General features: G+C 43.2%; 2 protein-coding genes across 5 annotated transcripts in view; one reads left to right on the top strand and one right to left on the bottom strand.

Annotated features, from left to right (window-relative positions):
* ZYG11A (zyg-11 family member A, cell cycle regulator) overlaps positions 1-2,991 on the top strand; it is a 70,548-nt gene extending 67,557 nt beyond the window's left edge. Inside the window, exon 14 of the mRNA XM_057747876.1 lies at positions 2,828-2,991. Coding sequence (XP_057603859.1) covers positions 2,828-2,991 — 164 coding nt within the window. The remainder of the gene's footprint in view (positions 1-2,827) is intronic.
* A 2,095-nt stretch (positions 2,992-5,086) lies between these two features.
* The window catches only part of ECHDC2 (enoyl-CoA hydratase domain containing 2), a 33,004-nt gene continuing 11,026 nt past the window's right edge, over positions 5,087-27,064 (bottom strand). Inside the window, exons 2-10 of one of the 4 annotated variants that reach the window (XM_057710972.1) lie at positions 26,114-26,181; positions 25,957-26,044; positions 15,376-15,462; positions 14,437-14,529; positions 12,955-13,011; positions 12,550-12,737; positions 8,023-8,073; positions 6,552-6,599; positions 5,087-5,720 (exon numbers count right to left, since the gene is read on the bottom strand). In XM_057710972.1, coding sequence (XP_057566955.1) covers positions 5,643-5,720; positions 6,552-6,599; positions 8,023-8,073; positions 12,550-12,737; positions 12,955-13,011; positions 14,437-14,529; positions 15,376-15,462; positions 25,957-26,044; positions 26,114-26,181 — 758 coding nt within the window. In that variant the 3' untranslated portion in view covers positions 5,087-5,642. Of the gene's footprint in view, positions 5,721-6,551; positions 6,600-8,022; positions 8,074-12,549; positions 12,738-12,954; positions 13,015-14,436; positions 14,530-15,375; positions 15,463-25,956; positions 26,045-26,113; positions 26,182-27,064 lie in introns of all 4 variants that reach the window. The other 3 variants (XM_057710962.1, XM_057710988.1, XM_057710981.1) reach the window with 3 other exon arrangements.

The raw sequence follows: 27,064 nt of genomic DNA on the forward strand, positions 1-27,064 counted from the left end.
ATGTTTTTAAACAAAATGGGCTCATTCTGTGCATGCTATCCTATAGCTTGTTCTTTTTCACTCAGTAGTTTATCATGAATACTATTCTTCCTATAGTAATACATAGATTTACCTCTTTATAATGGTTTGTGGATGGTTGGGGGGGTCAGATGTCAGGAGTTGTTTCCCAGGCAGGTTAATTGTTTTTCCACATTTTGCTGTTTTAAATTTCTCTTGGGAATTCTTGGCTTTTATTCTTTGTTAAGGATTATTATTAAAAATTTTGCTTTCATTATAAAAGAAATATAGGCTATAATTTTATACTAAAAAACCTAAGATATAACTTTTAGAATTAATTAAAAGTTTACATATCAAAAGCATAAACTATCTTAAAATAGCTTTAACAAGTATTGAGGCCTATATGCACAAATAGGCCTGTAGGAAATAATTTAAAAGCCTGAAATAATTGTGAGATAAAAGCTCACACTGGCAGAGATAGGGTTCTAACCTAGTGATCTGACTCCAGATCACCACTGTTAATTAGATTGCTCTGTATTTCTTCACTATATGGTGTAACAATGTATTTAACATTGTTTCCAGTCTTTTCTATTACAATGCAAACACTGGTTCAATGAATAATGACATTCTCTCACTCATGCACACACTATATATTTAGTAAAGAGGCACATGTGTGGTAATTAAGAGGACAGCCCCTAGGGACTTCCCTCATGGTCCAATGGTAAAGAATCTGCCTTACGATGCAGGGACGTGGGTTTGATCCCTGGTTGGGGAACTAAGATTCCCACATGGCACGGGGCAACTAACCCTGCGTGCCACAACTACTGAGCTCCCGTACCTCAACTAGAGAGCCCATGTGCTGCAAACTACAGAGCCCATGCACTCTGTAGAAGAGAAAACCTGCACGCCACAACTAGAGAGAAGCCTGCGCACTGCAATGAAGAGCCCGCGTGCCACAACTAAGACCCTATGCAGCCAAAAAAAAAGAAAGAAACACTTAAGCAAACACTCCCACCGTCATCATTTAAAAAAAAAAAAAAAGGACAGACCTCAGAATCAGAGTATTTGTACTTTGCTCCCAGTTCTCCCTTTACTAACTATGGGAGCTTGAGCAAGTTACTTAATCTCTCTGTGCTCCAGTTTCCTAATCTGTAAAATGGGGATTAAAGTACCTATTTCATAGGGCTGTTATGAGAATTAAATGAGGTAACATTTGCAAAGCATTTAAACATTGCTTGGCTTATAGTATGAGCACTTGTACATAGCATAGTATTAGTATACAAGCATAGTGCATACCATTTGTTAAGATAAAAGACATTATTTTGCAAGCATAATCTGCAGAATACTTTTAGAGTTGCTGAGTCAAAATGTTATGAATGTTTGTAATTTTGGTAGGTATTGCTAAACTGTCCTCTAGAGTTGATTTGCATTGCCATCAGCAATATATGAGCGCTTGCAGTTTCCTTTTATTCTTGCAAAAACATTTAGTTGAACTTTTTATCTTTGCCTACTTAAGGTGAAAGGGAGTCTCAGTTGACATTTATTTTAAGTAAGGTTAACTGTCTTTTCTTATATTTGAGTTGTCTGTTGATTTTCTTTGCTCACTTTTTGTTTACTGTTGTTTGGTCTTTTTTCTTTTTAATTTGAAGGAACTCTTGCAAATATTTTTTCCCGGTATAGTGTCTTGATTTTATTCATTGTTTTTACAAGTCAGTATTTTGTTATATGGCCTCTGGATTTCAGGTCATGGTTATACCTTACAAAATTGATGAAAATTTTCAGCCATTTTCTTTTAAAATATTATTCTTCACCTATTCTCTCTATTCCTTTCTTGAAACATCTATCAGAAGTATCTTATACCTTCTCTCAATCTGTCCTACATATTTTGTAACCATTAAAAAAAAAAGTTTCCATGTCTTTGTTTCTTTTTACTGCATTCTTGGTAATTGCCTTAGATGTGTTTTTGGGTCATTGTTTCTGTATCTAATTGACTCTTGGACTGATTAAGAGAATCCTTTTCAGACTGAGCTGTGTACATATCCCTTCAGTACAGTTTTGTATGTGCTTCGTCAAGTGTTCTAGAGGTTTTCCTGGGATTGGACTAATTCTTGTATTAACTTCTCACCTCAAGGGTTCCCAGAACATTTAGGGTAATATAAATTCAAACCCTATACCAACTTGGGACTGTGGTTGTAAAGTCTCAGGAAAGACTTCTCCCCAGGAGCCCAGGCCAAGATACAGGTGTTTCATTGTCTTATCCCTTGTCTTGTCTAGCCCTTTGAGGGGCAGCTGATGCACTGATTTTGCTTCTGACTTCCTAAGTTAAAATCTAAATTCCTGACAGTCCCTTTCTGCCCTAGGATAGTTACAGGTTAGGTTACATGAGCTTTAGGTGCTTCTTGCTCTTTGTGTCTGACTCCTGGACAATTCCTTTACTTTGTGTGTTCAACTATGAATTAAAATTTTTTTCAATTATATTGTATCCAGCTTCTGGTGTTTTTAGGTTGTCTAGCTCAACATATTGCCTGAACCCGATATTTGTATTATTTTTGTAATAAAAGATCTTCTTATCCTTTTAGCTAGGATTAGAGACATTTGAGGCATAAAGTTGTCTGGAAGTAAACATAATAAAATAATCATCCATTATCCCACTACACAAGCCAAGCATTAATAGGCATATTTCTTCTGAATTAACACAGTGTACCTGTTAATTCCTGTGTCAAAGGGCTTAACACTTTGTACTCTTTCTTCAAAATGGTGAATGTGGTAATTTGGGAATATTTAAGATGCCAACTTGTCCATCAAGTTTCCCTGCTTGATTTTCTTTCAGCCAGCAAATACTGCAGAATGTTAGTTGAAGAAGAAGGATTGCAGCTTTTGTGTGACATCCAGAAGCACAGTGAGGCAGACCCCCAAGCACAGCAGATTGCAGCCTCCATTCTAGATGACTTCAGAATGCATTTCATGAATTATCAGAGACCCCTTCTCTGTTGAATGCTCTTTTTATCCTCAGGTGCTTCAGTGGTGCTCTGCTCCTCAGTGTCAGGTCTTTTGCTCTGTCAGCAATTGAATGTTGAATTGAATTGAAACAAGTTGTCATTGGAGTGTGTGAGCTGACTGCTTTCTTTGCCTTTTTTTTTTTTTTTTTTTTTTTTTGGTTGATTTTCTATAGGTTATAAGAAGGTTAGGTTGGGTTTGGATGATAGCCACAATCCCAAATCGAGTTGGAATCATTCTGGGAATACCCTTTCAGCAGTTTTGAAAAATCAGGCCCTGGACTCTGTGGGAAGATCTGTGAGTTTGTGTTGGAACAGCTATGCCTGTTACTTTTCTCTTGCCCTGGCCAGTTTCTTAACAGTTTCTTAACTTTGTCAGAGGAAAGGAAAAAGAAAGACCTATGGGGAAACCTTGATATTTATGTTAAATTTCATGTTTGAAAGAATCTCCTGAATTGTTATTCCTGGTTATATGAAGCCACTGGAAAAGAAGTACGTGAAAAAGTTCTAGGAAACATATGTGTATAAATGTATTGTTTGGAAGCCAGAACCTCCATTGGAGGGAAGGAAAAAAATTTTTTTAATAGATACCAAAGTACCTTCCACTTGTTGGGTAGAGGGAAGAGAAGTGTATTTGTATGATTTTGGATAGTCTAGCTTTGACTTTTTTCCTCCAGTTCACACGTTAGACTGAGTGAGCACAGCGTTGTGTGTAATTGGGTGTGCTAGTGGAGCATCTCAGTCCCTCAAATTTTTCATTTAAGTAGAACTGTGACCAAAACTGAGAGGAAAAGGAAGGGCTGTGCCAAAGATGTAAAGAGGTGCTTTTACCTAGTATGGAGATGAGAAAGGAAAGAGCTTTTCCGAGAAGCAGCCTCAACCACAGTATAAACTATCAGAGGCTTTCATTTGCATCTTCTGCAAACCTGCTCTATGGAACAGAGTATGAAGTCCTTGCTCACCTTGTTATTGACGACGGACGAAACATGTTTTGCCATTCATCTATTTAAGTTTTTCAAAGAAATAAATTCCTTTTTGAATTAGTAGCTTATTTTAGGACTAGATTTTTGTGCTGGTAGCCAGCCAGACTCTTAACTAGAATGCTATATACTGTCATTTGGAATCAAATGAGGCTTATTCTTATTCTAAACCATATTTCAAACTACTGCTCACTGGTGTCCCAGTGGATAAGAGAAAATTTGTAACCTGCTTCCTTCTCCAGTCCTGAAACTGCACAGTATTTTCTCTCATTCACTCTTCTGCATGATTCAAAAGGCTGTCTCAGTTTCCTGACCTGGGTTCTGTACATCGGAACGTGCTGCCACCGGATACTAGCCTAGGCTCATGTGAGGAGGGTGCGTAGCAAATGGTGCCTGTTGAGGTCCCGCACTAGGTGCCTCTCCAAGTTTTGTCTCATTCACAGCAATCCTCTGGGATAGTTGAGTTTTATTCTTCCCATTTAACAGATGAGAAAAAGGAAGGTCAGTAAGGTGTTTACTTTGCTGAGTAGACAGATACTGCTCATGCAGTTGGTGCTGATTTTGAGACGTGGGCTCTTCTGTGTCTTCCAGGAGGTGAGCACAACTTTGGGGCACATTTGTTACTTAGCAGCAAGTCAACAGTGTTACTGCTTTGTGTCCATGCCCATGGCTTAGTGACTCCTGAGCCCGGCCAGGCATAGGCTTGGGAAGCTCAAATCAGTTGGAGAATGAGCACATGGCTGTCTCTTCCCCGGCCTTGGGACAGGAGGAGGGCTGCTGAGACAAGTGCGCGTGTGTGCCTGTCAGCCTCCTTTTATTCCTGAGTGTTGTCACCTTGCTCACTTTTGCTCACACTGTTCCCCTCAGGCCTCCTTTTCTTTGCCTCAGATGCCTATCGATCCTTCAGCCTTCAACTCCAGTGTTACCTGCCCATTTCCCCACCCTCCATGTTGTCCATCAAAGTTAATCATTCCCTTCTCAGTGCTCCTGAAAGCTATTTAATGCTCCATCAAAGATTTGCCTGCCGGCCTACAGTTTACAAAAGGTTTCCACAGCAGCGATTTCATCTGGTTCTTAAAGAACACTGTACATTAATAATAACTCATGTTTATTGAACATCAGGCATTTTATTATTATTGTTTAAATCCTCACAACAGTTTCATTATAGATGAGGAGGCTGAGGCACACAGTGAGTAACTGGCAGAGAGCTGGGCCTGTTCAACCACTACCAGGGTTTCCTTATCATCTCTGTTGTGCAGAGGAAGAAGCACAGCAGTTGGGGTAGTTCTTACAACCTCCTGCCATCTCTGGTGAGCACCTAATAACTGAGATGCAGAGGTCAGGCTTGAGTGCCAGCTGTATAAAGGCTGAGAGGGGTCTGTCTTATCCTTAGTTTATCGTTCTATTAGGGAGTGACAGGTATTCTCCAAAGCCAACTCGACCCCAGTGATTGTCTAGCCTGGGTGAAGAATAATGAAGGTACCAGTTGGGTGGCGCAGTCAGCACCTTAGTACCAGGTACCATGCCACTCATTTTATATCCGTCATCCTTCTTGTGAGGAAACTGAAGCCTAGAGAGGTGAAATGATGAGGGCAGTCATGCTGCAAATTGTCCTTCTGGATCCTGCCCTGTAATGTATGCATCCCCCATGCTTAAGGTTAAAAGGAAGTCACTCGCCAACAAATTTGGGGGGCCGCTTCTCCCTGAAGGCAGCCATGCCTTCCAGCCGATCCCGAGTCGGGATGTTCTGAAACAACATACAGAGTATTAGTTTGTGGGAGCAGGATCAGAGGCCAATAAAGACTTGCTCAAGTTTGTTCAGCCCATGACAAGGCCAGAGTCCAAGTCTTTCACTGCCTCTGGACTCTGGTGTTGGGCCATGCAAACGTATGGGCCTCGGTGGCTCCTTGGTCTCCTGGGGAAGGCAGCCTGCCTCTTCAGCATCTGAGGCCTGTCACACTAGCCTCTATTTGCACAGAGCTTGCATGCCTCCGGAGAGCTCTCAGTCTCCTGCAGCAGTCTGAAATGAGGCTACTCAGTAGAGAAGAAAGATTAGGCTTTGCAGTAAGAACTCTGGCTTTGAATCCTGGGTGTGTAGTTGGTTCACACCAGGTCCTACAAGTCCCAAGACCCCCTATTTAGGAGTATTTTCATTATTTGTTAACCTGGAGATAATATTTTTGACTCACCCAGGAGTGAGGGGCTGAATAGGTCAGCCCCAGTTTATTCCCCGCATCGAACACATATAGCCTACACATATAGCATACAGCCTACGTCCCACTCTAGCCTGGCCTCTACAATAGCCACTGGTACAGAGATCACAGAAGCTACTATTCTTCTCTGCAAGTTCCTCTGTGATTCTCTGGGCACCAAAGTAGGGTGGGATACACTACTGTCAGATGGCTGAGGAGCACTGTGGCTCCCTGGGATCACCCCAGGCTAACTGAGGAAGGAGTGGCCCCAAGAGTGACTCTCTGGGTTGGGAGGAACCTTCTAAATTGGTCATGTAGTACTCAAGGCCCCCCACTATGGCCCAACCTCTGCTTACAACCAGGCAGGACTGGTGGCAGACACATACCTGGGCATAGCATATCCCTTCAATGGCCATCCCTGATGCGATGTCCACCTGCAAGAAAGAAGTGGTGCCTGGATCAGCCTGACCTTGCCTACCTCTGTCCGCACTGGGCACCAGCTTGTCTACTTCCTACACTACTTCCTACTGATTATGAATTCTTCCAGCAAAGAAGTGCTGAGGCTTACTGTTTGCCAGCCCATATGAAGAGAGATGATATGGTAAGGAATCCCATACCTGGAGAGGGAACACCATTTATAGCGGTGGTGAAACAGTGCTGGGGCAAATGCGGGCTGTGAGAACAGTGGGGAGGATTTCACACAGCCTGTAGAGCTGAGGACGGTATGCTTGAGCTGTGCTTGCACAGCCAGTGTTCCCTCCTTCCCATCTGGCTGCCTCACCGTGCCTGCCTCCTGGCACCCCTGTTAGTGAACTTTGCTGGCTTTCCATTGCCCTGAGGACTAATGCATGCCCTCACATGCCTGCCTTTATGACTTGGCCCCTGGCAACTTCCCAACCTCTACTGTCCAGTGCTTGCTGTTACTACCACTTACAAGCACTATGCTAAGAGAAGTACCTTTCACAACCAGGGTTATTTTTCCTACTGTACAGCTGAGAAAGCTGAGGCATAGAAAAATGGAGTGATTTGTCTAAGGGCACAACAGTATGTGGAAAAGCAGGTCTTTGAACCCAGATGGTCCAGCACCAGAGCCCATGCTTCTAACCTCTATGCTGTGTTGTCTCACTCATTGCTTCCTCCTGTTCTGTCGAGTTGCTTATTTACACATCTCTGTATTTTTCCTCATACTTTCCCCTTTTTCTGGAATTCTCATGCATCCTAAGCCCCAATTCTATAAAACATTCTCCAACCCAGCACTGCCCAATAGCATAGCCAGTAGCCACACGGACAGTGCAGCTCTAACCTCTCCAGGGTGTCTGCTTTATACCCTTGACCTTTTATTACTGATTTGTGTCTGTCCCCATCCCCACCTTGGGGGCAGTGACCATATTTGATTCATTTCTGTGTCCCATTTCAGGTCTAGATTCTGTGTGTGGTGAATGAGTAAGTTGACATCTATGATGGGTTAGCTGCAGCCAAGGCACCACGCCTGAGCCCTGTCCATGAGGCCACATTACTGACCACCAGCACAAACCCAAGAACATAGACTGGGAGCCACGCAGACCTGGGTTCTTGTTACTCACTTGTTCTGTGAGCCTGGATAAGTCATTTGCCCTTTCTGAACCTCAGTTTCCTTCTCCCTCCCTTGGAGAGAGATGAGGATAAAATGTCATTTGGAATATCACCTAGCCAAATTTCACTTGTAGGTGGGTAAAACTAAGGCACAAAGTCTGTTAGAAGAGTCCAGTTCCTGAGTTCTTTCCAGCTATGCTGCCCATCTGGGTGCTGTGAAAGCACCACCTCCCAGCCACCCCCCTGACTTTAGTGGACCCAGGTTCCAACCCAGAACCCTCTCACCTCTATCCCTCGGTCAATGGCTGTTTTGCCCAGCCGCACAGCAATGGGGGCCTAGGGAAAAGAGGAAACTTGGTTGAGGAGGCGATCAGTGCTTATAGTTAGGCACACAGCTCCGCAATGCGGGAAGAGGTCTGGGTAGAGATCCAGCTGTCCTACTGACAGTGTTAAATTTCGGTAGTGCTAGTACCTACTACTACTCAGCTGATGTTTCTTTTCTATAATGTAGGAAGCCTGACTTATCCCTAACCCTCCCAGTCCTGACTTTCTGGGAATCTGTCATTTAATCCATCCCTCCAACATGTACAACATTTCCCAAATGCTTTCCTACCCACAGACTTGTCTAATGGTCAAATGGTGCTGCCCATCCTTCCAGGGTGGTGTCATGTTTAATTGAGGCTCAGGGTGGTGAAGCACTTGGCCATGTTTGTTCAGTGAGTCAGTGGTGAAGCTTGGATCTGATTCCCAGTCACCTTTCCCACTGCTGCTCCCTTCCTCTACCCCTTTCATCTCAACAAATGCAAGCCTCCACTGCAAGCAAGTTTTACCCTAGTAGAGTGAAAAAAAGTCAAGATTAGGAACTTGGGCTTTGGAGTCTGATAGGCCTGGGTTGAAATCCTGAGGGGGCATTTTGCAGGGCTACTTGGATGCAAGTGGCTGTCTTTGCCTCACTAGTCTTGCTTCCAGTTAACTTGTGCCACAGCAGGCCTGGCACTCCATCCCCAGCCCCACTTCCAGGCAAGGAGTGCATTTGCCTCCTATATTACTCATATTGTATTATTTGAAGTGTTTGTAAGTTAAGACTTTATCAGAAAAAGAATGAAGGCTGTTAGCATAGAAGCCATAAGTGAAAAAGCTAGCCACATAAAACTGAAGAACTTCAGACTGGGAAAAATACAACAAATAAAAGGCAAAAGTCAAAAACTGGGAAAATATACTTGTGATTCTGTGACAGAAGAATTCCCTTAATAAAAAGCTGATATGTGTTTTTTTTTTAACATTCATAACAGTATGAAAAGGTAGTTCACAGAAAAGAAATACAGACACAAGGTGTGCTCAGCTTTACTTTTAAAGAAACATGAATCAGAGCAATGAGGTGCTCCTTTTTACCTCAGACTAGGTAAATTGTAAAATGCTGGTAATGCCCATTATAGCTGAGATTTAGGAAACAGGCATTTGCATACACAGTTGATAGAAGAGTAAATTGGAACTGTGCTTTGGGAAGGCAGTGTGACAAGAACTGGCAAATTAGATGCACATATACTCTTTCATGTTGTAACTGCATAGACTTCCAGAAGTACACTAAGGTGTACAGTTATTCACTGCAGCGATTTTTCAGGAGCATAAAGATGTAAGCAGTATGATGTTCCTCATTAGAGTACTGGTTAAATGACGGCACGTCCATACCATGAATGAGAAAGTGTGCAGTTGTTTAAAAGAATGAGATTGATAAGTGTGTGCTGAAGTGGGAAACTCTCCAAGATAGTAGGCGACAAAAGAAAGGTGCATACTGGTGTGAGTATTATTCCGTCTGCGTAAAAGGTGTTGGTATGACATGCCTTTGGGCAGAAGGGTCAAGAGAATGGAGAACTTCACTTTTGTTTTATACTTTTCCATTCTGTTTGAATTCTTTTCTATGCATATTTTAATTTCATGTTTTTTAAATGTCTGTTAGAACTGGATTAGCCTCTAAAGGTGTGTTCCTTGTCCCCTAAACCATCCTAAAAGGAATTTAGAGTTACTTACCTATGTGAGTATATGTGCATAATTTATTTTATATATGCAATGAAAATTTCTGAAAGAGTGTGCAAACTGTTAACAGTGGTCATCTCTGGGGAGAGGGATTGGGGATTTGAGGGATATTTTGGTGACCCAACTGTCCTGGTTTGCCAGTGACTGAAGGGTTATTACAACATGGGACTTTCACTCTGAATCTGGACAGTCCCAGGTGAAGTGTCACCCTTCTTTTGATTTTTACTTTGTCCTTATTCTTCTGTTCTATTTGATTTGCTTGTCATGAATATGTATTGCTATTATTTAACTACTGATATCTCATCAGAGAAAATTAAAAACTACATAGCTATGTTGTGTGTGTGTGTTGAAAACACACACATTTATGTTTCTGAGTGTGTGTATGTGTGTGTGTGTGTGTGTATGTATGTAGTTGGCCCTTGAACAACCTGAGGGATGGGGCACCAACCAACCATGCAGTGGAAAATCCGCATATAACTTTAGAGCCAGCCCTCCCTATAAAGAGTTCTGCAACCATGAATTCAACCAACCTCGGATCTTGTAGTACTGTAGTATGTATTTAGTGGGAAAAAAAATCCGTGTATAAGTGAAATTGCACAGTTCAAACCTGCTTTGTTCAAGGGTACACTTGTGTATGTCTGTGTGTGTATGAATTTTATTAGAAATATGATCGATCATTTCATGTTATTTGGAAATGAGAACAGTGAGTCACACTGGCCACAGTATGTTCCTTTCCTTTAATGCTCAAGTGGAAAACCTAGCCAAATCTATATTCAAAGGATAAAGTATGTTTACTGTTTAAAGGAAAAATTTGAGTGTTAAGTTGTGGACCTTGTGTTTATTGACAGTCTTTTCTGGGCTCTAATCTCTGGGGCCACTTGACTCCCTAGTCTTGGTAGTTTGTCCACTAGAGGGCAACCTCTACCACACTACCCCTTGCACTCACTCCATCAGGGAACCCTTTCAGCCTTGGCACCCAGTAACTCAGCTGGAAGTTAAAGATTTATTTTTCAGGTTGCATCAGAATGCCCCAGCATTTGTATTAGTGATTTTAGCACTAGTTTTTGGTATGCTGGTATTTTGGTATACAAAGCTGCTTTGAAATACTGAAATACTAGTAATAATATTAATGGAATACCATTAATTCAATATATTGAAAAATTCAAACCCTGAATCGTCTTGAGAGCAAGCTCAAAGACCCAGTTATTTAGTTTATGCAGAAAGACAAGCCCTGTCATCTACAAGTCTTGCTGGATAGGCCCCCTCTGTGGAAGTGTAATTAGCTACTACCCTGGGTCACTCAGAGTTTTGTATTAGTTCAGAGACTTTCTGACCAAGTGTAACAGAAACATGACAGCACTATAGTTAAGAGCATCGGACTCTCCAATTATATGCAATGAAACTAAAAAGAGGAAAATGAAGACAAAACAAATGCTTTCTTTTAAACCAAACTCACTTCTTTTAAACTCACTATCAGTTTTTTATAGTCTCTTTCCTCAAAGAAGACCTCAAATTTAAAAAAAGAGGCAGGATTATTTAAGGGAGACAGAATTTGTTTTCTAAAATAAAATACCTCTTTTATTTTTCATGATTAATTCAAATACTTTTATCTGTTAATAATATTAAGATGATAGAGTATGGTTAACATTTTTATAGGCTATATTTTAACTTTGTTTTGTAACATGTCTGTAACTTTTTGTATTTGGAATGCATTAAATATTTAGTTCGTTTTTAAAAAATTTGTACATGTTCTGCACTCTTTAAAATAAAACACCAATTTTTATATTGTATTCTGTATTATGCAAAATTAATGCCAAAATATCAGTTACTGTTTTTCTTTCTGGTATTCCAGTCAGTTTCTTTGGCCTTGATGAGCAGTCACTTAACATTTCTGGGTCTGTTATAGCACAGATACAATGGGGATAATAAGCTCAACTGGATTGTTCTAATAATTGGGACACTATTAAAGTACCTAGGATTGTGTCTGATGGACGAGAGGTGCTCTGTATGGGCTAAGTCAGTATTATAAATTAGCAAAACCTAGATCCATTTCAGCTGCTTGCATATCTTTGCAGAAACTTGGGACCTCCCTCTGGGTCCTCTTAGAGGAGTGAAAAGCCAACGGAACTTCTCAAGTATTTGGAGATTACGTGTAGGCAGGGCCTAACCCACTCCCTGGGTCTCTAAACCTTTTGGGAGACTATGCTCATAGGCTAGTTGAGGATTTTTAAAAATTAATGGCTCTTAACATATGTCCTACATTATGTATTTCAAGCACTTTTCCACCATGTAGTATCATCAGAAAGATGGGCTGGTAGTTCATCTGCTTTCGAATCTTGCTTTTTCAATTTTGGAACATTGTAATGAAGTACTGTCCAGTTCAGTAGCCAATAGCTGCATGTGGCTATTAGCATTTTGAAATGTGGGAAGTGTAATTGAGAAATCGAAATTTTAATTTAAATAATGTGGCTAGTGGCTACCTTAGTGGACAGCACCGGTGGAGAACGTTTACATCATCTCAGGAAGTTCTGTTTTACAGTGCTGCTCCGAGGATTTTCAAGCCTATTTGATCCCAGTCCCTCAGAACTCAGTTTTCATTTTAACTTAAAATCTGATTTATTTTCTGGATGGCTAAATGGATGCTAAAACTCCAGAGAGGGTTAACTTTATAAATCTGGGTAAATGGATCTTACACAGCTGCATGAGACACCCTTGCCCCCTGGCCTCCCCACAGTGCATCCCCTATGGCACAGGCCCTCCTGTGCTGGGTGGTCACACCTGGGGCAGTATCTCCTGGGCCAGTGCTAGTGCCCGGTGGTAGGCGGCATTGCCCTCTTCATTCTGGGCCACGGCGTGGTTCACCAGCCCCAGAGCCTGGGCCTGCGCTCCACTCAGTCGTCGGCCTGTGAAGATGAGCTCCTTCGCCAGGGCCACCCCCAGGCATCGAGGCAGCCTCTGAGTCCCTCCTGCCAGGATGGAGATGGGATGGTAAATCTGCATGGGAGGTGGGAGCCCAGAGAAGGCCCAGGCTGGGAGTCAGCTAAGACCTCTCAGAGGAGCAAATTGAGTTAGATTGGCAGGGCAGAGCTCAGAACATAGGGCAAAAGAGGAAAGTTGGGAATTATGCTGGATAGAGTGGAGTTGAACAGGTAGAGAAGGATGGATGCTGTGAGTTGAGCTTACCTGCTCCTGGGAGGAGCCCTCGAGTGGTCTCAATCAGCCCCATGACAGCCGAGGAAGCTGCTTAAACAAAACAGAATGAAGCCCCCACCCTGCCCTCCAGTGCCAATCCCCAAGGAGAAGAGATACCACCTGTGGGCTCTGCCCACCCCTCCAGCCAACCACTTCCCTCATGGTGTGGCCACAGCCAGACTCCTCCAGGTGCTGCCTTTGGAGGAGCCCTAACCTGGAAGTCAGCAGACCCAGGCACTCATCCTACCTCCCCTATTCACCAGGCAAGTCTTTTACCCTTTCTGAGCCTCATGGGTGGGAAAAAGATGATTACCCCTCCTGCCTGCTTCAGAGAGCTGCTAAGGATCAAGTGAGATAATGGTGCTTGGAACAAGGAAGGGGTTCCTAGAAGGTGCCCAATACCTATTTGTAAGTTAATGGATTCTGTCTCATGCATCCTTAGCTCAGGTCTGGCCTAGAGTGTCCGTGACTCCTGCTTCCACCAGTTATTCCTCCCAGCTTTTTGTCAGCCTAAAATTTTCCTGTATTCTGGTCCATATCCTCTTTTCCAAGCTGTACTTCCTCTGAGAAGCCCTCCTTGAGTGTCCCACCCTCCAGGCTCCTCCTGAATTAGCTCCGCACATCTGAACCATGCACTGTGGGAGGGAGAGGTTTACGTCCATCCTCCTGTCCGTGAAACTGCAAGTTAGTTGTCCTGAACATAGGCAAGTGAGAAGCAGGGTTGGGGCTATGGCCTGACCTTGTATTTTGATGCCTTCTCTTTGATGTGCATCATGTAGATATAAGCTACCTCTATGTCTGGGGTTACACATTTTTAAAAAATGTTCTTCCTGGGTGGCAGGAGAACGCAATGAGGGGAAGAGAGTAGCACCGATGGCACTCAGACTTTCTCTGATTGCCTCCAAGAAGGGTGCACCTAACCACCAAGTCAGTGAGGATAAAAAGTGATCGATTATCTTCATCCTCCCCTCCCTCCACTCTTCAAAGCTCAATTTCTCTGAACTAGTAACGCAAACCTTTGTGGGTGCCAGTGAACCAGAGGGCAGTATTCCTGCCCAGGCATGTTTGTGATTAGCTGCGCAGGTGACAGGCTGCCCCCGCGGCTCATCTTTGCTCACAGCGTGATCAATAAAGCTGGCTTGGACAGAACTGGAAGGTTGAACAGTTAGCCTTTGTCCCCAGCCTTCCCTTTCTATGCTGTTTTGCTGTCAGGCCAGCAGTTGCTCTGGGGTTGGTAGGAGCAGTCCTGAGCTGAGCGCAGCTGGCTCTGAGAAGGACAGGTACTGCAGCAGCCAGGGGCTGGGCCAGGAGGGGAGCCAGCTGCTGCCTGAACTCCCTGTCCCCCACCTTGCCTTTAGTTCTGCGGTTGGTTGGAAAGCCAAGAGCAGTGGCTGACTGCAGAATCCCCAGAATTAGCCTGTTTCACTCACTCTTCCCTCCCTACCCTACCTCACCTCTCCCCCTGCCCAGTACCTGCCACTCGGAGGTCACAGGCCAGGGCAAGTTCCAGGCCTCCACCCAAGGCAAACCCATCCATGGCTGCAATGGTGGGTGCAGGGAAGGCTGCTGTGGAGACAAAGAAGGGCTCAGCCTGCGAGGCCCTGGCAGGACCAGGACAGTGTCTGAGGGAGGGGAGGAGCTAGCTGGCTGGGACAGAGGGCTTCACTGGTCCCAGGTTTGGGGACTTTACCTGGTACCTCAGCGAGGTTATCTTGGAAGTCGGGTTTCCCACTGGGAAAGTTGTGGGATGAGCTGGGGAACAGGAGTGGGAGATGGGCAGGGTGATCCCTCCTTAGACCCACTCTCCTGCTAGCTTCTCTGGGACCAGCCTTTTTGCAGCCCCTTCTCATTCTGTGTGCCAGGCACAGTTCTGGGTGCTGGGAACACAGAATTCAATCAGACATGGGGAAAGCAGACCTGTAAACAGACAATGATGACCCAGGGTAATCAGTGCTCTGATAAAGGAAGCTTGGAGGATGGGTCAGGGATGGCTTCCTGGAGGAGGAGGCATTGGTGGTCTTAAAGAACGAGTAAAAAGTTCAGATGGCCAAGAGGGGATATTCCAGACAAAAGGAACAGCAGTTGTCAAAGCCTGAAAGCATGCTTAGTGAAACCTGACTCTGGAATGACCAGGCTTGTGCCCTGAGGGCACACGTGTTGGGGGTCAGAACTAGCAGGGCACAAAGGCTGAGGAGTCAGGGCTCCCTTTGAGAGAAATGCCCTCTGAACCCTCATGACACCCTCCTTGTAGAATCCCTTGTGCCCACCCTAACCTCCCCGGGGTCATCTGTCTATTCACAGAGCTCACAACAGAAACTCTTCTCTCTTTAGAGTAAGGTATGGTGGATGGGGTGAGGCTGGGATCAGCAGGACCCCTGAATGCCCTCGTCCTCCCCACTCGAGGACCCTCACCAATCTCATTCATCAGGCCTCGGAGCCGCTGGACAAAGATCCCCACCTCCGCCTCACTCATCTGCTCCCGCTCCTTCAGGTCAGCACCTGCAGATGCAAGGGTGACAGACAGCCCTTGGGAAATGACCCATTACTGAATCCCAGGCTGTCAAAGGATCCAACAAAGGGAGCCTGAAGAGAATTAGCCAGAAAGGAAAGAGAAGCACCAGGAAAACATGGTTAGGGAAGCCAGGGAGGGAAGGGGGGGGGGGGGGCGGGGTATAAAAAAAGGAGAGATGCAACAACAAAAAGATAAACTGGATTTCATCAAAATTAAAAACTTTGGTGCATCAAAGGACATTATCAAGAGAGTAAAGACAACCATGGAATGGAAGAAAATATTGGCAAATTATATATCTGGTAATAAATTGATACCTAGGATATATAAAGACCTCTTACAACTAAAAAATGAAAACAAAAAACAAAACCCACAAAGGACAAAAGATTTGAATGGACTTTTCTCCAAAGAAGATAAGCCAGTAAGCACATGAAAAGATGTTCAACATCATTAGTCATTAGGCAAATGCAAATAAAAACCACAGTGAGATACCCCTTCACACCCATTAGGATGGCTATTATAAACAACAGTGAAAACAACAAGTGTTAGCATGGATGTGGAGAACCCTGATGTATTGCTGGTGGGCATGTAAAATGATGCAGCTGCTGTGAAGAATATTTTGGTGGTTCCTCAAAAAGTTAAACATAAGATTACTATATGGTCCAGCAATTCTGCTGCTAAGTATATACCCCAAAGAATTGAAAACAAGGACTCAAACAGATACCTGCACACCAAGGTTGATGGCAGTATTAATCACAATAGCCTAAAGGTGGAAACAACCCAGTTCTATCAACAGATGGAGAAACAAAATGTGGAATGTATATATATAATGGAATATTATTCATTTTTAAAAAAGAAATTCTGCAATATGCTACAACATGGATGAACATGAAGGACATTGTGCTAGTGAAATAAGCCAGACACAAAAGGACAAATTTACGATTCCACTTGAATGAGGTACCTAGAATACGCAAATTCATAAAGATAGAAAGTAGAACACAGGTTACTGGGAGTTGGGGGAATGGGAGGGATTGCTAAATGGGTATTTAGAGTTTGTTTGGGATGATGAAAATTTTCTGGACGTCTACAGTGGTAATTGTTGAATAATGTACTTAATGCCATTGAATTTTACACTTAAAAATGATCAGGGCTTCCCTGGTTGTGCAGTGGTTAAGAATCCGCCTGCCAATGTGGATTCAAGCCCTGGGCCGGGAAGATCCGACATGCCTCAGAGCAACTAAGCCTGTGTGCCACAACTACTGAGCCTGCGCTCTAGAGCCTGTGCTCTACAGCAAGACAAGCTACTGCAAGCCTGCGCACCTCAATGAAGAGTAGCCCCCGCTCACTGCAACTAGAGAAAGCCTGTGCGCAGCAACGAAGACCCAATGCAGCCAAAAATAAAATTAAAAAAAATAAAAAGATCAAAATGTAAATTTTGTGCAATGTATATATTTATGACAATTCAAAAAATATATTACGTAGTAATAAAATAAAAAATTATTGATTGTTTTTCCCAGTTTTATTGAGAAATAATTGACATACATCACTGTATAATTGATTTTTTTTTTTTTTTGGCAGCCACTGTATGTGGCATGTGGCATGTGGGATCTTAGTTCCCCAACCAGGGATTCAACCTGCGCCTCCTAAAGTGGAAGCAGAGTCTTAACCACTGGACTGCCAGGGAAGTCCCAATAATTGATCGTTTTTTAAAAGAAGGTGTCGGTGGGGTCCAAGGAGTCTGAGAGGTTAAGTAAGATGAGAACTTAGAAGTGAGTGCAGGGGACAGTGGCATGGAGGTAGGCAGGGACCTTGGTGAGAGTAGTGACAATAGGGGTCATTAAAGGCCAGATGGGACTGTTTTGGGAGAAAAAGATGGCGGTGAAGTAGAGGGACGTGGAATGCATCCCTCTCCACAGATGCATTGGGAATGCACCAAAAGACACAGTAATTCCCACAGAGAACCAACTGAACACCAGCAGACGGCCTTGGACACCAGAAAGGACCGCAAGGAGCCTGACATAGCCAGTAGGGAGGCATCTACGAGGGCTCAGAGAGGGTGAAGCAGCAGAGCTGTGGCAGACGGGAGGGAGTGAGAAACATACGGAGGGTTCGCACCACAGCTCAGCGTTCCGGGACCGAGACATCGATCCACAGCTGAACAGAGGAGCGGAAGCATGGGAACCGGAGAGCTGGTTCAGGGTGAGAAACATTGTTGCCAGTAAGGTGATGGACCGAGAGGACAGGAGGGAAGAGGTCCGCGGTGAGGAGTGCCCGTCCCTGAGAGCTGCCCGGCCATGATGGTGGCTGGAGGCTGCGGGCTCATGGGCGGGGGCAAGAGCCACGAGCATAGCCTCTCTCTCTCTTTCAGTGCCTGCAGCGGGCAGTGGAGAGACGCCCTGTGGGCCACCTAAGGCGCTCAGGGATAACAAGTACCCTCAGGCACTCAGGCGGGGCTGGATTAAAACCCCTTGGAACGCCAGCAGCAGGGAGGCTGCAGAGAAAAACAAAACAAAACAAAAACCCGAGAGAGGCCCAACTCTGAGACTTTCTGTTTACACCTGAGCCACCGGCGTCCCTCTGTAACAGGCACCTCCAAGCCCGACTGAAACAACAGTGCGCCACTGCTCACTCACTCCCAGGGAAAGGAGCCACTATTGTACCCTCTCCCTCCCCACACACCAACGCTTACAGACGAACAATAAAGGAACCTCTGCTGGTCACAGAATAATGCAAAAAAACCCAAGGCAAGGAGAAGGACCCTTACAGCTGAGACTCTAAGGAAACAGAAATATTAGTATCAATCCTATTGAACTGGTCCATTCTGGGATCAGTTCTGGATTTTTTTTCCTTTATTAATTATGATCTTAGTCCTAAGGGATCTACAAGTTTTATAACAATTTTTTAATGCTATTTTTTATTATATTTTTATTCTTTTGCCTTTTTATATACTTCTATTTCTAGCTAAGTTTTTGGTAGTATGGACAATATATCTCTCATACTTTCCTTTCATCCCTATCTTTTATACGTTTCTATTCCTTTCTTTTTATTTGCATATTTCCAATCACACTATGCTCTTCTGTTCCCCTTTCTTCCATCCATTTTTAGTTTATTTTATCTTAACATACTCATAAGCAACACTATCGATCTGCTCAGACTCCTTGCTCTATTCTCCAGATGATGAACCACCTTGGTATTTAATATTAGGTTTTTGTCTTTATCTTAGTTCTTAATACAATTGTCTAATTTCATTCTGAGAATCTCCATTCTGTCTGGTGGTACTCTAGCTCTTTTTTATATTTGATCCTAGCTTACAAAATCTCCCTGGATTAGTGTTTGTATGTGTAAGGTGTTATTTGTTGTTCGTTTGCCTTTGCTTTTGTTTCTGATTTGTTCTGTTTCAGTTGTCAATTTCTGTTGGGTTTCTCTTTGAATATCTGATAGCATACTGGGGTTCTATCAGGTCTGTCCAGACCCTTATGTCCTAAAGGATTCAGTAATTGTGTGTCTTATACATGTATGTGTTTCCTAGACTTAGTATTTCTTTAACCCAACACTTGGACATTAGTCTGAGGCTTGGACAGTCTTCTATAAACACTTCTATCGCCAGGACAAGCAACCCCAAAAGTTTGGACAACCATGAGGAAACAAAGAAACACCATGCAGGCAAAGGAGAAGGAAAAAAACCCATAAGACCAAATAAATGAAGAGGAAATAGGAAAATTGCCTGAAAAAGAATTCAGAGTAATGATAGTAAGAATGATACAAAATCTCAATAACAAAATAGAGAAAGTACAAGAAACAGTTCATAAGAACTCAGAAAAACAAACAGCAATGGATAACAAAATAACTGAAATTAAAAATACTCTAGATGCTATAACCAGCAGAATGACTGAGGCAGAAGAACGAATAAGTGAGTTGGAAGATAGAATGGGGGAAATAACTGCCACAGAGCAGAAAAAAGAAAAAAGAATAAAAAGAATAGAAGATAGTCTCAGAGACCTCACTGATAACATTAAGTGTACCAACATTCGAATTATAGGCATCCCAGAAGAAGAAGAAAAAAAGAAAGGGTTTGAGAAAATATTTGAAGAGGTTATAGTGGAAAACTTCCCCAACATGGGAAAGGAAATAATTAAGCAAGTCCAAGAAGCACAGAGAGTCCCATACAGAATAAACCCAAGGAGAAATACACTGAGGCACATATTAATCAAACTAATGACAATTAAACACAAAGAAAAAATATTAAAAGCAGCAAGAGAAAAGCAACAAATAACATATAAGGGAAAACCCATGAAGATAACAGCTGACCTTTCTGCAGAAACTCTGCAGGCCAGAAGGGAATGGCAGGATATACTGAAAGTCCTGAAAGAGAGAAACCTACAGCCAAGAATACCCAGCAAGAATCTCATTCAGATTTGATGGAGACATCAAAAGCTTTCCAGACAAGCAAAAGTTAAGAGAATTCAGCACCACCAAACCAGCCTTACAACAATTGCTAAAGGAACTTCTCTAAGTAGGAAACACAAGAAAAGGAAAACATCTACAAATACAAACCCAAAACAATTAAGAAAATGGTAATTGGAACACACATGTCAATAATCACCTTAAATGTAAATGGATTAAATGCTCCAACCAAAAGACACAGACTGGCTGAATGGATACAAAAACAAGACCCTTCTATATGCTGTCCACAAGAAACCCACTTCAGACCAAGGAATACATATAGACTGAAAGTAAAGGGATGGAAAAAGATATTCCATGCAAATGGAAGTCAAAAGAAAGCTGGAGTAGCAATATTCATATCAGACAAATTGAACTTTAAAGTAAAGACTATTAAAAGAGACAAGGAAGGACACTACATAATGATCAAGGGATCCATCCAAGAAGAACATATCACAATGGTAACTATCTATGCCCCCAACATAGGAGCACCTCAATACATAAGGCAAATGCTAACAGCTATAAAAGGGGACATCGACAGTAACACAATAATAGTGGGAGACTTGAACACCCCACTTACATCAGTGGACAGATCATCCAAACAGAAAATAAATAAAGACACACAAGCTTTAAATGACACATTAGACCATCTCGACTTAATTGATATTTATAGGACATTCCATCCAAAAACGACAGACTACACTTTCTTCTCAAGTGCACACGGAACATTTTCCAGGATAGATCACATCTTGGGTCACAAATCAAACCTTGGCAAATTCAAGAAAATTGAAATCATATCAAGCATCTTCTCTGACCACAGCGCCATGAGACTAGATATCAATTACAGGAAAAAAACTGCAAAAAATACAAACACATGGAGGCTAAACAATTCACTATTAAACAACCAAGAAATCACTAAAGAAATCAAGGAGGAAATCAAAAAATATCTAGAAACAAATGACAATGAAAACACAACAACCCAAAATCTATGAGACACAGCAAAAGCAGTTCTAAGAGGGAATTTTATAGCAATACAGTCCTACCTTAAGAAACAAGAAAATTATCAAACAAACAACCTAACCTTACACCTAAAACAATGAGAAAAAGAAGAACAAAGAAACCCCAAAGTGAGCAGAAGGAAAGAAATCATAAAGATCAGAGCAGGAATAAATGAAAAAGAAAGGAAGGAAGCAATAGCAAAAATTAATAAAACTGAAAGCTGGTTTGTGGGAAGACATTCGGGAACCTTTTTGAAACCTTGAAAATGTTGAAGTATGTGGGCCGAGCGATGGGATTCAGAATGTCCTGCTTGAGCAGTGGAGGAGCTGAGGATGCGGGGCGTGGAGACTAATATCACCCTGTTTGGTCCTGAAGGATGGCTGGTTAGCCAAAGACGGGTAAGATTCCTCAGAGGAGGAACAACCTAAGACAGGCACAGCCGCAGAGGGGCCAACAGGGGTGGTGCATAGAGCCTTCCTTATATCACCGTGTTTGGCCCTGGAGGATGACTGGTTAGCCAGAGACGGGTAAGATTCCTCAAGGGAGGAACAACCTAAGACAGGCACAGTCGCAGAGGGGCCAACACGGGTGGGGCACAGACCCCTAATATCTGAGAGAGGTCTCCTGCCCCCAGGGCTGTTTTGCTCTCCACCCCCAGCTCAAATCCACACCTGCTCAACTCGGACCCAGGAAGTAAACAAAGATAATTGCCTCAGTCATGTGAGGCCTTTGATTGTTTATGAGTGTAACCTGAGAATGTTAGCCCACGAACTCAATAAAAGCAACCTGGGATGAGTCAGCAGGGCTCTTGATCCTAGAGGTCTTGAGTCCCCCGGTCCCATCTTTCTCTTCAGTCTGTGTCTGTGTCTTCAAGCTTGCGGCACCCGTCACTCACCTCGAGTCGCCGAGCTGGTCTCGGCACTGGTTCTTTGAGAAGATTAAAAAAATTGATAAACCATTAGCCAGACTCATCAAGAAAAAAAGGGAGAAGATGCAAATCAACAGAATTAGAAATGAAAAAGGAGAAGTAACAACGGACACCTCAGAAATACGAAAGACCATGAGAGACTACTACAAGCAACTATATGCCAATCAATTGGATAACCTGGAAGAAATGGATAAATTCTTAGAAAAATACAATCTTCCAAGACTGAACCAGGAAGAAATAGAAACTATGAACAGACCAATCACAAGTACGGAAATTGAGGCAGTGATTAAAAATCTCCCAACACACAAAAGCCTAGGACCAGACAGATGCATGGGTGAATTCTATCAAACATTTAGAGAAGAGCTAACACCTATCCTTCTCAAACTCTTCCAAAATATTGCAGAAGGCGGAACACTCCCAAACTCATTCTACAAGGCCACCATCACCCTGATACCAAAACCAGGGAAAGATGTCACACACACAAAAAATTATAGACCAATATCACTGATGAATATAGATTCAAAAATCCTCAACAAAATACTAGCTAACAGAATCCAACAGCACATTAAAAAAATCATACACCATGATCAAGTGGGGTTTATCCCTGGGATGCAAGAATTCTTTAATATACGCAAATCAATCAATGTGATACATCATATCAACAAATTGAAGGATAAAAACCATATGATCATCTCAATAGATGCAGAAAAAGCTTTTGACAAAGTTCAACATCCATTTATGATAAAAGCTCTCCAGAAAATGGGCATAGAAGGAAATTACCTCAACATAATCAAAGCCATATATGAGAAACCAAAAGCCAACATCATTCTAAATGGGGAAAAACTGAAAGAATTCCCTCTAAGAACAGGAACAAGACAGGGTGTCCACTCTCACCATTATCCTTCAACATAGTTTTGGAAGTTTTAGCCACAGCAATCAGAGAAGAAAAAGAAATAAAAGGAATCCAAATTGGAAAAGAGGAAATAAAATTGTCACTCTTTGCAGATGACATGATATTATATATAGAAAACCCTAAAGACTCTACCAGAAAACTGCTAGCACTAATTGATGAGTTTAGTAAAGTAGCAAGATACAAAATTAATGCACAGAAATCTCTTGCATTCCTATACACTAACAACGGAAGAGCAGAAAGAGAAATTAAGGAATCTCTCCCATTTACCATTGCAACAAAAAGAATAAAATACCTAGGAATAAACCTGCCTAAGGAGGCAAAAGATCTGTATGCAGAAAACTTTAAGACATTGATGAAAGAAATCAAAGACGACACAAACAGATGGAGGGATATACCATGTTCCTGGATTGGAAGAATCAACATCGTGAAAATGACTGTACTACCCAAAGCAATTTACAGATTCAATGCAATCCCTATCAAATTACCAATGGCATTTTCCACAGAACTAGAGCAAGAAATCTTACGATTTGTATGGAAACGCAAAAGACCCTGAATAGCCAAAGCAATCTTGAGAAGGAAAAATGGAGTTGGTGGAATCAGGCTTCCTGACTTCAAACTATACTACAAGGCCATAGTGATCAAGACAGTATGGTACTGGTACAAAAATAGAAAGGAAGACCAATGGAATAGAATAGAGAACTCAGAGGTAAGCCCAAACACATATGGGCACCTTATCTTTGACAAAGGAGGCACGAATATACAATGGAAAAAAGACAGCCTCTTCAATAAGTGGTGCTGGGAAAATTGGACAGCTACATGTCAAAGAATGAAATTAGAACAATTCCTAACACCATACACAAAAATAAACTCAACATGGATTAAAGACCTACGTGTAAGGCCAGACACTATAAAACTAGAGGAAACCATAGGCAGAACACTCTATGACATACATCAAAGCAAGATCCTTCTTGACCCACCTCCGAGAATCATGGAAATAAAATCAAGAATAAACAAATGGGACCTCATGAAACTTAAAAGCTTTTGCACAGCGAAAGAAACTATAAACAAGACTAGGAGGCAACCCTTAGAATGGGAAAAAATAGTTGCCTACGAAACAACGGACAAAGGATTAACCTCCAAAATATACAAGCAGCTCATGCAGCTTAATACCAAAAAAGCAAATAACCCAATCCACAAATGGGCGGAAGACCTAAATAGACATTTCTCCAAAGAAGACATGCAGGTGGCCAACAAACACATGAAAAGATGCTCAACATCACTCATCATCAGAGAAATGCAAGTCAAAGCCATAATGAGGTATCACCTCACACCAATCAGAATGGCCATCATCACAAAATCTGGAAACAGCAAATGTTGGAGAGGGTGTGGAGAAAAGGGAACGCTCCTGCACTGTTGGTGGGAATGTAAGTCGGTACAGCCACTATGGAAAACAGTTTGGAGGTTCCTTAAAAAACTAAAAATAGAACTACCATATGATCCAGTAATCCCACTCCTGGGCATATACCCAAAGAAAACCATAATCCCAAAAGAAACATGTACCATAATGTTTATTGCAGCACTGTTTCCAATAGCCAGGACATGGAAGCAACCTAAATACCCATCAACAAATGAATGGATAAAGAACATGTGGCATATATATACAATGGAATGTTACTCAGCTATAAAAAGGGATGAGATGGAGCTATATGTAATGAGGTGGATAGACCTAGAGTCTGTCATACAAAGTGAAGTAAGTCAGAAAGAGAAAGACAAATATTGTATGCTAACTCACACATACGGAATCTAAAAATGATACTGATGAACTCTGACAAGAGAAGAACAAGGACGCAGATGCAGAGAATGGACTGGAGAACTCGAGGTTTGGGAGGGGGCAGGGGGTGAAGGGGAAGCTGAGATGAAGCAAGAGAGTAGCACAGACATATATATACTACCAAGTGTAGAATAGATAGCCAGTGGGAAGTTGTATAACAAAGGGAGTTCAACTCAGGGATGGAAGATGCCTTAGAGGACTGGGACGGGGAGAGTGGGGGGGTGGGGGGGAGTCGAGGGAGGGAGGGAATATGGGGATATGTGTATAAAAACAGATGATTGAACTTGGTGTACCCCCAAAAAAATAATAAATTTAAAAAAAAAAAAAAAAAGGCCAGATGGCAGGGGTCTGAGGTGGGAGTAAGGGGTGAATATAGTCATTGCAAGTCCTCGATTATATGAAAGTCAGCTGGGATGGGAGAGCCCTTGGAATTCTCTGATTAGTCCCAGCCCCTCCGTGACAGATGGGGAAACTGAGGCCCAGGGAGGGACAGGTACTAGCCCAGGATTCCAGAGCAAGTCAAGGGCAGATTCAGACCTCCTGCAGCCGCTCTATGTCCATGACCCTAGTGGGGATAATGAAGAGAGGGGCTAACCAGGGGCATGAAGTGACTGTGATAGAAGAGGTCAGACAGCGGTGGAGCCAAAAGAAGAGTCCAGGGTAGGAGGATGGTCTCAGCCAGGACAGTGGGGTCAGGCAGACTGGTCTGCATACTTATCCTGCCACAGCAGATCCCAAGCTGGTCACCGTGATCTGGACAGCTGAGATCTCAGGACTGTGCCACATCTCCTTGAAAACTCCTAAGAAACGTTCTCCTCCTACCCTAGCCCTCCACAGCCTCTTCCTGCCTCCCCAGGGCCCCCTCCATAGCCGCCAGAGTCAGTTCATAGCTTGGCTCAGCTCAGCTCCTATTCACTTGCTTGTTGTGGGCCTGAGATGCAGCATTTCTTATCTTTGAAATGAAGTGCATGGTGCTTGCCCTGTTGTGAGCACCAAATGGTGCAGAGACATTGAAGAGTTTTGTTGACAGGGACTGAGATCTTGTAGGTGAGCAAAGGGGCACGGTGTCCCATTTGGCCACAGACCTTGTGAATGTCTTTGGACTCAGTTTCCTTATTTCCTCAATGCAGGGTCAGAACAGTGTGTGGTGTAGCAGAAGGAACAAGGATTTGGGGGTCAGAGAGGCCAAGTTCAAATTCTTGCTAGCTTTGTAACCCCAGGCAAGGAATTTTACCTCTGAGTTCACATCTCTAAATTGGGAGTAATGAGTCCTGTCCTGGAGCTGACCTAAGTACCCCACCCCCTACAAACGCCCTGCAGGCCGCGGGGAGCCCTGCTGAGCCCCAGGGGTGGGGGCCGGAAAGGAAACCCACCTGCACAGAACACACCCTTCACTCCACTTCTGAAGATCAGGACACGCACTTGCCGGTCTTCCCGCAGCTGGGCCAGAGCTTCCAGCAACTGCAGAGGAGACCCGTCAGATACCTCCCAGTCCAGCCCCAGCCCACCCTCATGCCCGCCCTTTCTCACCTCACTGACGAAGACATTCCCCAGGGCATTGCGGGCACTCGGTCTGTTCATCAGAATCTCAGTGATTCCTGCAGGGGACAGGGCAGCCTTGGGTGAGCCAGCTGCCCTGCTCACTCCTGGGCTAGGGTCTGGGATCTGGGCAGCATCTACGCCCGATGCACAGTGTGACTTGGGGCAAGTCACACACACACCCAGGCCTCAGTTTCCCAACCATAAAATGGAGAGAATAACCCTTGCCCTTTCTGCCTCACAGAAGAAGTGGAAAGGCTTGTGAACCTTGGAGCAACATGGGGAGAGGGACAAGAATGACTGCTACAGTGGTTCCTGCCTGCATCTGCCTTTGTGACACACACGCACACACACACGCATACACGCCTCTTCTTCAGTTTCACATCTCTCCCTGCTATTTTTTTCTCCACAGCTGAACTTCTTCCTCTTGAGCTGCGTGAGTTATAATAATATCACCACCCAGAAATCTCCTTGTGTGCTCTGACTCATTCTTTGTTCCCTCCTCCCCCCAAAAGTAACAACTCTCCTGACTTTTACGGTGATCACTCCCATGCATTTCTTTACAATTTTATCACACAAATGTGCATCTCTAGACATTATAGTTTACACTTGCTAATTTTAAAAAATATTGATATGTCTTTTAAAAGCTTGTTAAAATCCTCAGGTTCTGCCTCTAGTCCTGTCTTTCTCTCAAAAGTTATTTATTAAAGAACCTGGGGCATTTGACCTGTAAGGTTTCCTGCAGCATGGAATGTACTGATTAGACACAGGGCAAGCGAGCAGGTTCCTCTGTCACAGGAACTTAGCAACTCATCCAGAGGCTTGAGCACAGTCACATTCCGTCCTCTTTGGCAAGAGAATAACCTTTGCCCTACCCATGTGATATTCTTTCACCAGCAACAGTCAAGCTTCTTGAAAGGGTTTTCTGTACTCAATCACTTT

This window comes from Hippopotamus amphibius, chromosome 1 (assembly GCF_030028045.1).
Source record: "Hippopotamus amphibius kiboko isolate mHipAmp2 chromosome 1, mHipAmp2.hap2, whole genome shotgun sequence".
Classification (NCBI taxonomy): Eukaryota; Metazoa; Chordata; class Mammalia; order Artiodactyla; family Hippopotamidae; genus Hippopotamus; species Hippopotamus amphibius.